This window comes from Lottia gigantea, assembly GCF_000327385.1.
Source record: "Lottia gigantea unplaced genomic scaffold LOTGIsca_157, whole genome shotgun sequence".
Lineage (NCBI taxonomy): Eukaryota > Metazoa > Mollusca > Gastropoda > Lottiidae > Lottia > Lottia gigantea.
In genome coordinates, this window is record NW_008707910.1 from 58086 (window position 1) to 71606 (window position 13521).

At 35.6% G+C, this 13521-nt stretch overlaps 1 protein-coding gene across 1 annotated transcript; it reads right to left on the minus strand.

The window, feature by feature from the left end:
- Positions 1-1255: 1255 nt before the first annotated feature.
- LOTGIDRAFT_173357 (hypothetical protein) lies at positions 1256-2404 on the minus strand (the record flags this gene model as incomplete). The annotated part of the gene is made up of 1 exon (XM_009050835.1): positions 1256-2404. The coding sequence occupies one exon, from the start codon at positions 2402-2404 to the stop codon at positions 1256-1258; it is 1149 nt and encodes a 382-aa protein (XP_009049083.1).
- Between the last annotated feature and the right edge of the window lie 11117 nt (positions 2405-13521).

Below are 13521 nucleotides of genomic sequence, written 5' to 3' on the forward strand. Positions count from 1 at the left end.
AAATATGTTTTAGTGACAATCTTTGTCATATATAGATTGTGTATAGTGTGTGGTTCAAATGGAAAATAGAATTTCAATTACAGTACAGATAAATATATTTAGTTAATTGTTAGTAGGTACATACAAAAAATTGAATTATCTTTGAATACATTTACCTAAATCTATTTAAGGTTTAAAATAATTCTATTCTTCTTAATTTGATTCTATATGGTGCATACGGGCTAATAAACCCGTCTGAAAATTAACTTTAATTAACCTACGTTGCTAGGCTGACGATGAGGTATTAACAACACAAATAAAATAGTGCAAGGTTAATTGAATCCTTTTTTTTATGAACGAATGAAAAAAAACATTAGAATGTTCACCTGTTAGAGAAACAACTAACTTCGATATTCAACACAAATTCGGAAAGTTATTGTATAATCATACGCCGCATCCCGCGTTGACATATTGGAAATGATATCATTACGACGTCATTACGTCATCAGAGATAACTAAAGACATTTGTAGGTAAATGAATGCAAATGCACGTGACAATAAAATTTTATATTAATGATTAAAAAAAAAATTATCGCAAAATCAAACTTCTTTTGTACTTGTACATAATGTACATTCAAACCTACTTTAAAAACATATAGATATATAGTGTCAGTACTGTTAGTCAGAGGGGGTGCAGTGATTAAAAGCCTAACACTATATACATGACATGACAGAATTTAAAAGTTCTTATTACTAATATATCCAAGCTTGTGCCTCATCATAGTGTACTTTTTACTCAATTTTATTACAAGATATATACAACACAACATATAATACAACAAAACAAAAGAAATGAAGGAAAACTCATCTACTATCTATAAAGCTAGAAAAAATAATAAGAAAAAAAGAGAAAAGAAAACTTTAAAAAATGCGCGTTATATTCACTAATATACAGTTAAGGTGCTTTTTTGAAAATTTGAAATTTTGAGGATTAATTTTTGAATTTTGAAACTTTTTTTTTTTTTGATTTAGTGATTTAAAATTTGTATAAAGTTGTTTTGCCAAATATTGAAGGTTTGTAACTAAAGATAAAAGTTTTATGGATGTTATTAAGTTTACAGTGTGGATTTTGTATTTAAAGGCTTCACCATAGAATTGTAATAGTTCTATGGCTTCACCTGTTCATCGAAAATATTATATTTTTAGTATGAAATAACACTGAAGTCACGCCTTTGAACCTCAACCTCAAAACATGCAGTTTCAATCAAATACAACATTAATTATAATGTGCTTCCTCCAGTGAAAATGTACTTTTGCCATTTTTCATGATTGAATAAATATTTCTCCACTCAGTCTTGAGATATGAAGCGTGAATACTGAAGCCACTTTTTCTGTAATAAATCAAAACATCACATTTCGATAACATCAATTGATCAACATAAGCCGATTCTTGAGAACGACAAGCCAATGTTAAATTTGATCGCATGGAATCTGGGTGCACGTTAGAGGCGTAACTTCCGATATATCTAGTACCATATTTAGAAATAGCACTTTTTCGAATACCGAGATGATCTGTGGCCACAAAAATCCGAGATTTATTGTGGAAATGTCCGTCGATATAATTCCACAACTTTGTAACAGCCACAGGAGGAAATCCACTATAGTCATAGTATAGGTTTTCAGTAAGACCTGTTCGTAAATGTGCACAAACTAGTTCCTTTCCAGATTTTTTCGCATCTGAGTTTATTACTCCACTTGACTCTATTTTCATGACCTCACTAAGCACTTTGTCTGTTGGAATCATGATTCTGTTCCAAGATTCCCGAAAGACACTAGCGCGTCCTTTGTTTTTTAAATAAGCAGGTAAAAACTTGGCATATTTTTGGGCAATTGGTAAAAAATGATAACAATTGGTTCTAATGTACAACACGTCCGCAATCTCTGAGCTGTTCAGGTTAATGTCAAACAGAGGTTCATCGATGCCCATAAAATCAAGAGTTTTGTTTCTTTTTCCCCTTAATCTTTTCAATTCCTCTTCTGTGAATATCCAATTATATTCTTTTGTTGGTTTATAATAGGGTTTAATATCACATGGAGTAGATATCAAAATCTTTAATGTTCGTTTCCACACCAAAGACAGTATAAATAAAGAAACTATTCCTCTCTGTCTGTCACCCCAGCCACCACAATCTCTTTTCTCATCGCACAGATATACCAAATATTTTTCATTTATTTTCTTCTGTTTGTTCAGAATTGGTAACACGTTCTGGCTATTTTCTTTCTTAACATGCGACATGGCGTTCCTGATGTCTACAGGATTTCGACTTATAGATTCGGTGATAAATGGTTTTGAATTCCATACAACCATACTTATTATTATTGATACCATCGAAACGTACCAACACAAACTTTTCTTAGTTGCCATCCTTAAACATAAAAAGGAATTGATTGTCATACAGGGATATTACATTACAAGAGAACAGTGAGTATATTTATTTAACGCCACGCATAGAAATATATGTAACAAAATATACATAATAATCTACTTATTTTTCATTTTCGTTTACTGAATTATGATTTAATTTTACTCGTTTTGCGGCAAATCGATTTATTGCAGGGCCATCTTCGAACGCACTGCTTTGTTTTGTAAATGACTATTTGTGCACTGCTTTGTTTTCGTAATTAAAAAAAATATGTTTTTGTGTCGCCTAATCTGTAGAAACTGTAATAGTTGCAGCAACATTTGCAATACCTTACATCTACATTTGTGGTCTATGACTGAATGAATATAAATTGGAACATGTTTGCAAAACGCATAGTGGCGCAGTGCAAAATGTACAAAAAGTAGAAAAATGGCTCAAGAAGGCGCATTTTTGGAGGGATTTTTCTCTGGTTTTCATTTTTTGGATCTCGCAAGAATATCCAATAGGTTGGCATTTAAAAAGTTTAGAATTTTGAAAATTCATAGCACATATTTTTGATCCGAATTTTGAAAATTTTGACTAAATTTTCGATTTCATTTCATTCGTTATACTTACCAGTCAGAATAAATTTGGATATATCTCCCTGATGTTCTCTCAACTCGCTAGTGTCTTGACAATCAAGACTACACCCATCTAGTTACCTCCCTTGTCAAGCTCACCCCTTCAGTTTTTCTTCTGGCGTGAAAACGCACACATTTTGATTTTTACTCTTGAGCTTTGATTCAATTATTTTAACACTTTACTGTGTTATTGTTACGTATTCTAAGGATTTTTTGCTTCAAAATTATGGCGAATTTGCTTTTGACTAAGAATCTTTCGCCATATAAATCAATATCTTCCGTGATTTCTTCTGACACGTGTTCGGAGGTGGACGATTGAAAGGTGAAAATATTCATTCGAACATTGCTACGAAAAATACTCCTAAATCTGGTATGAAACGTAAATCTCGAAAATCAGAAGTAAACCAACGGCTAGATAATTTAGAGAATAAAGTTGATAGCAAATTTGATCAAATACTCCATTTCATAAAGTCAACACAGAATAATCCGAAAGATCAGACTTTTGGAGTGACCGAGGCTGGGCATAAAACCATTCGATCATCACGATCCACCAGAAGGGGTGCGTGAACCGTTGATCGGACTTGAACCAGATAGGCGATTGCTCGAATTTTATGAAATCTCGTTGACACCAGGCCAGCAAGAATATCAAGAGTTCATGGATCTTTTATCTGATGAAGGACATGCTGAGGATGGCGAACCATTACACAGTCCTGCAAAATTTTCCGCCAACGCTGGTGACAATTTTTGTAAATATCTGCCATGCCCTACGGATTCAAATGATGCCGATACGTCGAACGGCTCGCATATAGATAATGACTTGGCTACGGGCCTGTATCACACACAGGTTTATGTGATCTGAAAGATTTCATTACTCAACTAACATGTTTTCCCATTACTACAGACGGTGTTTTTAGGAAAGCAGGACTAACTGAAGTCTCGCAAGACCCAGAAAGAACAACTTAAAGATCTAATTCCTGATTTCCAAGAGAAGCGGGAATCTTTCAAGAGAAAACCTTTTTATTCCAATAAGGCGTCTGAACCTAATGAGAATGGCTTTTGAGAAACCACGATAAGATGCTCCACTGGATCGTTCTTTTCCACACTACAACTCTCAGCCTCAACCAGAGGTTATCTTCAAGTAACGTATCAGGCTTCCAACCGAACTACAGAAAAATCGGGAAATGGGTTTCAGATCCCCAAAAAGTCGGATTACCATAGAAAATGACTCGGTAAGTGTAGCTACTCTCAATGTTGGAGGTCGATTGCAGCATTTTCTCCAAGATTGGGAGACTATAACAGACGACAAGTGGGTATTATATGTAGTCAAGGAAGGCTACAAACTGGAATTTCAGGAGACTCCTCCAGAGAATGGGATTCGCAAGACGAGGAAACCGGCATATTTTATTCGAAGAGATAGATTCACTCAAGAGGCTATAGAAAGAGTGCTAATTCAAGGAACACAGGAAGGTTTCTACTGCACATTTTTCATCATTCCAAAAATCTGGAAAAATTGAGACATAAGACCTCTGAATCAGTTATAACGAAAAAACATTTCAAAATGGATACGCTATCCAGGGTAATCAACCTAGTGAAACCAGACGATCTTAGATCTCAGCGATGCCTACTTCCACATCCCAATATTCGGAAAGCACAGGAAGTACCTACGGTTTTGTATTCAAGGATCTAGGGTTTCTTGTCAATCGAGAAAGTCTGTATTCAAGGCCAGTGCTTCCAGTGGAAAGTGTTGTGTTTCGGTCCAACGTCCGCCCCTTGGTTGTTCAAGAAAGTTGTGGCAGTCGCCACAGCCCATCGTCGAGCTCAAAACGTTCGACTGGTTGTGTACCTAGAAGACTGGCTAATAGTTAGCCAATCGCGCACCCAGCTCCGCCAAAACCGCCAGCTGTGTCTATCCCTGCTCGAGGATCGAGGGTTTCTTGTCAATCGAGAAAAATCTGTTCAATTTGAGACGGGGCATCGTCCAGTGGAAAGTGTTGTATTTCGGTCCAACACAATAAAGAATAGACACCATCTTCCAGGCTATCACAACAATCTTCAAATATCCAAAGGCGATGGATTTCTTACGTCTGCTAGGACTGATAGCATCATGCTTAGAACTCATTCCCAATGTCCGTCTTCGCATGAGACCAATTCCCCTCTTTTTGGAGACCCACCTCCGATCCCCTGGACAATTCCTTGTACTGCTCATCTGAAATTTCATCTGAACTGGTGATAACGCCCAGCGAACAATTATCACGGATGCCTCTCTCGACGACTATGGGGGCCAACTGGACAATCTGCTATTCCAGGGAACATGGTCGCCTATGAAACGCGGTCAGCATATCAAGCTTTTGGAGCTGGAAGCCGTTCGTTTTGGCAATAGATCATTCCATACCATTCATCAGGAATCTATTGATAATTGGCAGATGCGTCAATTCAACAGTGATACAGTGGATAAACAAACCCCTGTGCTCCAAAACTTGGACCTTTGGAATCTGGCTATAACGAACAATATCTCACTTCAGGCAGCTCACATTGCCGGGAAGTCGAACATTCTCGCAGATCAAGTGAGTCGCAGGGTGATTCCGCCAACGGAATGGACATTGAACAAGAGATTAGTCCAAACTCTATTTTAGAGATGGTCTCCCCCTCTTGTGGATCTGTTCGCATCTGCGGAACAATGTCACAGAGTTCCTATCGTCTTTATTCGATGACGTTCTCCATAATCGTACAATTGCAAGCTATCGGTCAATGTTTAGTTCTGTCCTTCCCATGGCGGACAATTGACCCATAGGACAGCACGCTATTGAATGTCGCCTTATCAAAGGGATGTTTAATTCTCGACCCCCTCAAACAAAACTTGTTCCTGAATGGGACCTCCCGACTGTTTCATCCAAGGTCAACCTTTTGAACCATTAGCAAGCACATCTTTGAAATTTTTGACGTTAAAAACTGTCTTTTTAATATCCATTACTCCTTTCAGAAGATGCACTGATCTCCAAACACTCAGATTTGGTCCTGGTTCGATGTCGGTCAGGAAAGATGGTTGACCTCAACATTATGGTGGCGAAATTTTCGTTCCAGACTATACAGGTAATGAGCTTTTAGAACCTAAGCGGTGTCTTGGTATGTACCTTGAGAAAACTAAAACTCTTCGCAAAATCGAAAATGGGAACCTTCAAACAGGCCTCTTTGTATCTTACGTCGCACCTAATAAGCATATAAACAGTCAAACTATTGCACGTTGGATTGTTGAATTAGTCCAGATGGCATACAAATCTGATCTGTCGGTTACGGCGCACTTCACAAAAGCAATTGCCCCATCTTGGGAACTATTTAAGGGAGCATCAATTAAGGCTATTCTAGATGCGGCCGATTGTAATAGTCAGTCAACGTTTTTAAATTTTTACCTAAGAGATTTACCTAATATAGGCGCAAAAGTTCTAGAATGATTAAAGAATGATCATTCCGGCGAGTTTCGAAGGGAAGTTCTTGGTAATTAATTACTGTATTCTATTACACGGTTATGGTTATTATTGGTAATAAATTTATATACAGTACAAAGGAACCAAATAGTCGGTTATTGACCAATGTAAAGAACTGAATAAATTAGTATTTGTAATTAGTTGTTATTCAATTTTGAACAGGGTTTGGCGAAATCCATACACCACCAGTTAAAAATATTGCTTTGGAATCTGTCGTTATCCAAATGTATTCTGACTGATAAGTATAACGAATGAAATGAAATTGAAAAATTTGTCAAGACACTAGCGAGTTGAGAGAACATATAAGGGAGATATATCAAAATGTATTCTGACTGGTGAGTATAACTCATTCATAAAATTGAAACTTGAAAAAACGAATTTTCTCGGCTATTTGTCCGATTGCTTTGAAATTGGCATAATCGAAAACTTTGCATCACCACCAGTTTTCACTAAATCAAGGTTCAAACGTTGTTGACCAACTTCCTGTGTTATGAATAAATGTCACCGAAACGTATACTAATAGGTAAATATCGTTATGACTTATATTTTGGCTATTTGCATTTGCAATTTCTGGGAAATTTACTTCAAAAAATGGAACAGGTTTTACAATTTTTTACCTTTAACATGCATGCCCTTGACCTTTGCAAGGTCAATGGTAAATGATCTAGAATGTCCATTCATACTTCAAGAAATCACACTGTGACTTTAAAATGCAACGTTTCGCCGATGCATCATCCAGGATACGCACTGCATCGGTGATATTCATGGTTCTAGTTATATAATTGATTTATTTATCTGATACCCGAAAGGTTAATAATAATAAACTCTTTGTTTTACATGGGTCAGAATTAGGCCCAATACACAAGGACATGGTCCTGTCTAACATGGTCCTGGGACAATATAAAATTAAAAAATAATATAATACTTCGATGGACAACCTGCTTAACAAATACACAAGTACATGTGTATTAAATGGACAGGCTATGCTAATGTCTACAAAAGAAGTACAAGCTATCACAATGTAACCAGTATAATTATATAAAAAACTATAAATTTCAAACAAAAAAAACACTATCACCGATACACCACTCCCCCATCAACCCCCGAAACGCTCCAGCCGTCACACGGGAATCTCATCAGGCACAAAACAAACAACGATAGGAAACAGACCAACAAGCATACATAAAGCAAAAGCCGACATCCACAACTCGCCAAGACCAGCGACAAACAAACACCAAAGACAGACAAAAGACAAAAACATGCCATACACCGGCGGACAACAGAATATTCACATACACAAGCACATGTGTCCATAATGTTAACCTTATCGGAAATTTAATCAATCTTTGGGCCTCACTAAAATATTTTAAAGTTTACTTACCTTGAATATCTGGCAACAAAGCAACAACCAGGATCTTTCAAATAGATCGAAATGTTTATCAGTCGATCTCTTGGGTATAAATTATATTATAACACGTAAGCCTGATGTGACTTTATTAGGTTTGTTCAAATTATGTTCTATAGGACTACATATACTATTATATTACTTCTTTGTCGCTAATGATTTTATAGTCTATGGCACCAATAGACATAATTGTCAAAATATATGTTTTCAGGGTCAAGGAATTCTTTTATGGTGGTTTTTAATCCTTATGGGTAGATTATGATCGTGAAAATTGAATTAAATTGAAAATGACGGAAAATACAGCTATTTGATAAATAAATCAAAGGAATGACACGTGTTTTCATCATTGTTGTTTATTTAATACTTTTTATACGCCCACATATGTCCGTCGGTCCGTCCACATTTGTTGTATGTACGATAGAGGCTACAGTTTGTATCTGATCTTGATGAAACTTGGTATGCATGTATATATTGATGAGATCTCGGTCAAGTTCGAAATTGGTAATAATCGGATGAACAGTTTCAGAGTTATTGCCCTTGACTTAGTAAAAAAGCATTAAATTTGGCTTGCATGCATGATAAGGGCTGCAATTTTTATCCGATCTTGATGAAACTTAGTATGCATGTATATATTGATGAGATATCGGTCAAGTTTGAAATTGGTAATAATCGGATGAACGGTTTCAGAGTTATTGCTTTTGACTTAGTAAAACACGTTAAATTTGGCTTGTATGCACGATAAAGGCTACAGTTTTTATCTGATCTTGATGAAACTTGGTATGCATGTATATATCGATGAGATCTCGGTCAAGATCGAAATTGGTAAAAATCGGATGAACGGTTTCAGAGATTATTGCCCTTGACTTAGTAAAAAAGCATTAAATTTGGATTGTATGCATGATAAGGGCGGCAATTTTTATCCGATCTTGATGAAACTTAGTATGCATGTATATATTGATGAGATATCGGTCAAGTTTGAAATTGGTAATAATCGGATGAACGGTTTCAGAGTTATTGCTTTTGACTTAGTAAAACACGTTAAATTTGGCTTGTATGCACGATAAAGGCTACAGTTTTTATCTGATCTTGATGAAACTTGGTATGCATGTATATATCGATGAGATCTCGGTCAAGATCGAAATTGGTAAAAATCGGAAAAACGGTTTCAGAGTAATTGCCCTTGACTTAGTTAAAAGGTGTTAAATTTGGCTTGTATGCTCGATAAAGGCTGCAATTTTTATCCGATCTTGATGAAACTTAGTATACTTTTAGATATTGATGAGACCTCAGTCAAGTTCGTAATTGGTAATTATCTTGTTAGCTTGTGAGCTTCATGTATATATTGATGAGATTTCGGTCAAGTTTGAAATTGGCAGTAATTAGATGAACGATTTCAGGGTTATTGCCCTTGACTCAGTAAAAATATGTCAAATTTGGCTTTCAGACACGCTGTAGACTAAAGTTTGTATTCGATATTGATGAAACTTAGTATGCATGTATATATTGATGAGTTTGAATTTGGTCACAATCAGATCAACGGTTTTGGAGTTATTGCCCTTGATTTAGTACATTTGGCTTGTAGTCATGATACAGGGTGCAGTTTTTATCTGATCACGATGAAACTCGATATGCATGTATATATAGACAAGATCTCAGTCAAGTTGAAATTGGTCACAATCAGGTGAACGGTTTTTGAGTTATTGCCTTTGAATTAATTCAATGCGTCTAATTTAGCTTGTAGGCCTGATAGAGGCCACATTTTTTATACGATCTTGATTAAACTTGGTATGAGATCCAAGTAAAGCTTGAAATTAGTAACAATCGGATGATTGGTTTCACATATTACACCACTACAGACTTTGTTATCATTTCTGACAGCTGGTAGTGGGCGTACGTTACCTTGCCTGGCAAGCTATCTTTACACATATGGTTATTCTATTAACACACCGTTTTATGTAAGTTTTATGACAAAGTCGGCAGATGGCAGATGTCATATATAGATTGGATTTGATGGGTGGCCCATCCTCATTAACTTTAGATAGTCAAAGTACTTCCATAAATGACTTTACCAATGATCGATTTTTCATGTTCTAAATCGATTGTCGCAATCGGAAGGACATAATCGATCGACAATCGATTATTTGAGACGGTATTATTAATGTCTTGTTACGCGGTATGGCTCGTTACTTTACTACTATACTAGGCCTACTACATGTGGGTAGGTAGACCAACTCTTTGAGTTCGAATCCTAATTTAAGCACGACAAATATTTTCTCAATGTAAATTTTCTTTTCAGGTATGTCACTTTTTCGTTTTATTTTTAGAGTTTCTGCCATCATTTACCTTCTATAAGTTACGGAGCATTGTGAGACTTGGCCAGATTTCGAACGGGCAACAATTAACTGTGCACATCAAAAACAATTAGGCCTTATGATAATGATTCAGGTTGCAACATAACCTGTATTGCGCTGGATGATGGAGTCATATAACCTTGTGGAACACTAAAGTACTATGTCCAAAAGTAGTAGCATTACTGGACAACAGGTACTTGAAGTTCTGTCAATATTAATGAAATATGTCATTAGTTATCAGAATGTTAAAGATGTCATTAGTGATGAGTATGTATTTATACCTTGATGTATGACGTGAGCTTCCGGTCACATGAGATGTAGCACGCGCGCTTTCAATCACTTTGCATGCCGCTTTCGAAGTTTCAAGTCGTGTGTCTGAACGTCTGAATTACTCGAATTTTTTAGTTTCCTAGTAAGCTGGTAAAATTAAAAATCTTTAGTGACTTTCTTTATAAGAAAGATTTATCCACCTTTTCGGTCATCGAGAAATCTGTCGTCAATTTTCTGTAAGCAGAAATGGCGAATTCATCGACTTCGGGACCGAAGTCAGAAATGACAATAATCAGTGGTCAAAATTCTAAGGAAAATCACACTGAATTTGACTTGTCTAAAGCCTTATTTGATAAACCAAAAAGGAGAAAACCTGCGTCTGCCACTGTGACCAGTTCTGGTGGTAAATCTCAAAGTCCAAACAGACTGAGTGGTAAAAATAAGGAGTTGTTGAGAGCGAGTGAAAAAGTCGAAGGTCAGAAAACCGACATATTGTCTAAGCCCAATCGAGGCAGTGATTCTTAGTCCACCGAAGTACAAAAAGATAAGTCTGTTGTACCTTCAAAAGATGATAATTTAACCATCTTGCGAGAAGAAATGAAATCTCAATCACACCGGAAGTTATTCAACCGGAAGTGAAAATCGATTTTCCACTTTAACCGGAAGTGACGCAAAAATTTTGAATACGTCAAATGGTTTACATTAGTGACATGCATCTTTTATCAAAATTTCAGATTAATCCGAAAAAAACTGAAAAATGGTCCAAAAATTTCGAAAATCGGCCAAAAAATGTCTGCGACAAATTTTCGAATTTTGAAATTTTGAAACTGCTATTCTGTCAGATTTTAACAGTAGATTCCAAAACTGCAAACCCAAAGAAAATCGACCGAACAATACGACTTCTAGAGCCGATTATCTATTCTTGCACATATTTGAAAGCAAAGTCCCACAATTAGGCCTTATGTCATTATTGTGAAGATGAAGTTTGTAATAGATTGACATTGTGAAGATGAAGTTTGTTATTGCTTGACATTGTGAAGATGAAGTTTGTAATAGATTGACATTGTGAAGATGTAGTTTGTATTAGCTTGACATTGTGAAGATGAAGTTTGTAATAGCTTGTGACTTGATATTGTGGAGACACAGTTTGTATTAGCTTGACATTATGAAGATGAAGTTTGTAATAGATTGACATTGTGAAGATGAAGTTTGTTATTGCTTGACATTGTGAAGACAAAGTTTGTAATAGATTGACATTGTGAAGATGTAGTTTGTATTAGCTTGACATTATGAAGATGAAGTTTGTAATAGCTTGACATTGTGAAGATGAAGTTTGTAATAGCTTGACATTGTGAAGATGAAGTTTGTAATAGCTTGTGGCTTGATATTGTGGAGGGACAGTTTGTATAAGCTTGACATTATGAAGATGAAGTTTGTAATAGCTAGACATTGTGAAGATGAAGTTTGTAATAGCTTTACATTGTGAAGATGAAGTTTGTAATAACTTGATATTTTGGAGACACAGTTTGTAATAGCTTGACATTGTGAAGATGAAGTTTGTAATAGCTTGACATTGTGAAGATGAAGTTTCTAATAGCTTGTGGCTTGATATTGTGGAGAGACAGTTTGTATAAGCTTGACATTATGAAGATGAAGTTTGTAATAGCTAGACATTGTGAAGATGAAGTTTGTAATAGCTTTACATTGTGAAGATGAAGTTTGTAATAACTTGATATTTTGGAGACACAGTTTGTAATAGCTTGACATTGTGAAGATGAAGTTTGTAATAGCTTGACATTGTGAAGATGAAGTTTGTAATAGCTTGTGGCTTGATATTGTGGAGACACAGTTTGTATAAGCTTGACATTATGAAGATGAAAAACCATATGCTGATAAATCATATCATTAAAACATTGTATTATTATTACACTCTGGGGAAATCATACATATTATTTATTCTATGACATGATGAATTTTGACTCGGATTCAGAGAAAATCAGTGCAGGAAGGAAGATTGTTTTTTTCTGTATACTTATTTAATGGATATGTACATTGTTTTCAAATCTATTTTTTATGATAATGCAAAAAACATATTTTATTAAAAAGCCACACCGAAGTAAGACTCATAGCTGCTTTTTAAAAAAAGTAAAATATATTGCAAAGGATAAAAAAAATGAATCTCTGTTCTAGAAATAAGTATTTGTTTCCAAAAAAGGTATCCTGTTACTACATCTAGACTATTTCTCGACTTAATCAGTAACTCAGACAAACTACATACTTATACCTTGACCGCAATAGCCACTATTGTTGTTTCACAGAATGGAGCGATTGATTGGATTGTACGCCAGTGAATACAGCCAGGCCGAGCCTGCAACAGAAAAATATAGACATTATGGCTTTGCGTTCACAGACTTACTGTCAAAGCGTCTGATTGGCTGTATTCGCTAGCGTACAATCCAATCAAATTGCTTCATTTACAAACTTCTATGAAACCTTATAAGATATAACGGTTGTGATAGCTTGACATCGTGAAGATGTGATACAAGAAAGATGACTATTGCAGTCAAGGTATTAGACAAAGTTCATAATAGCTTGACATGAAAGATGAAGATGAAATCTTGGATGTCCCTGTTAATTATAATTTATTTTTGTTACTCTAGGACCATGTGGTAGTCTATCTAAAGAACCCACTATCTGGTATAGTTGAAGCTGATGGAAGTAAAACTTTACCTTCAGATGGTCTTCTGTGGTAAGTACTCTGTTATTCTATCTATTCTATGATATTTTTTGTAGCCTACTGTGTTCGACAATAACAATATTCTGTTAATGACAGTTCACTAGTTAAGTTTCATGGGTTTTTAACTTCTGTACACGCTAGGGAATGTAGAAGTACTCTCTTCTTAAAGGAAGTTGGTTTGATGTAAAAGTGCACTTTTTTGCACCATTCCCATTTTCAGTCAGATGTCTGTGGTTCCTGCAATTCTACAAAAT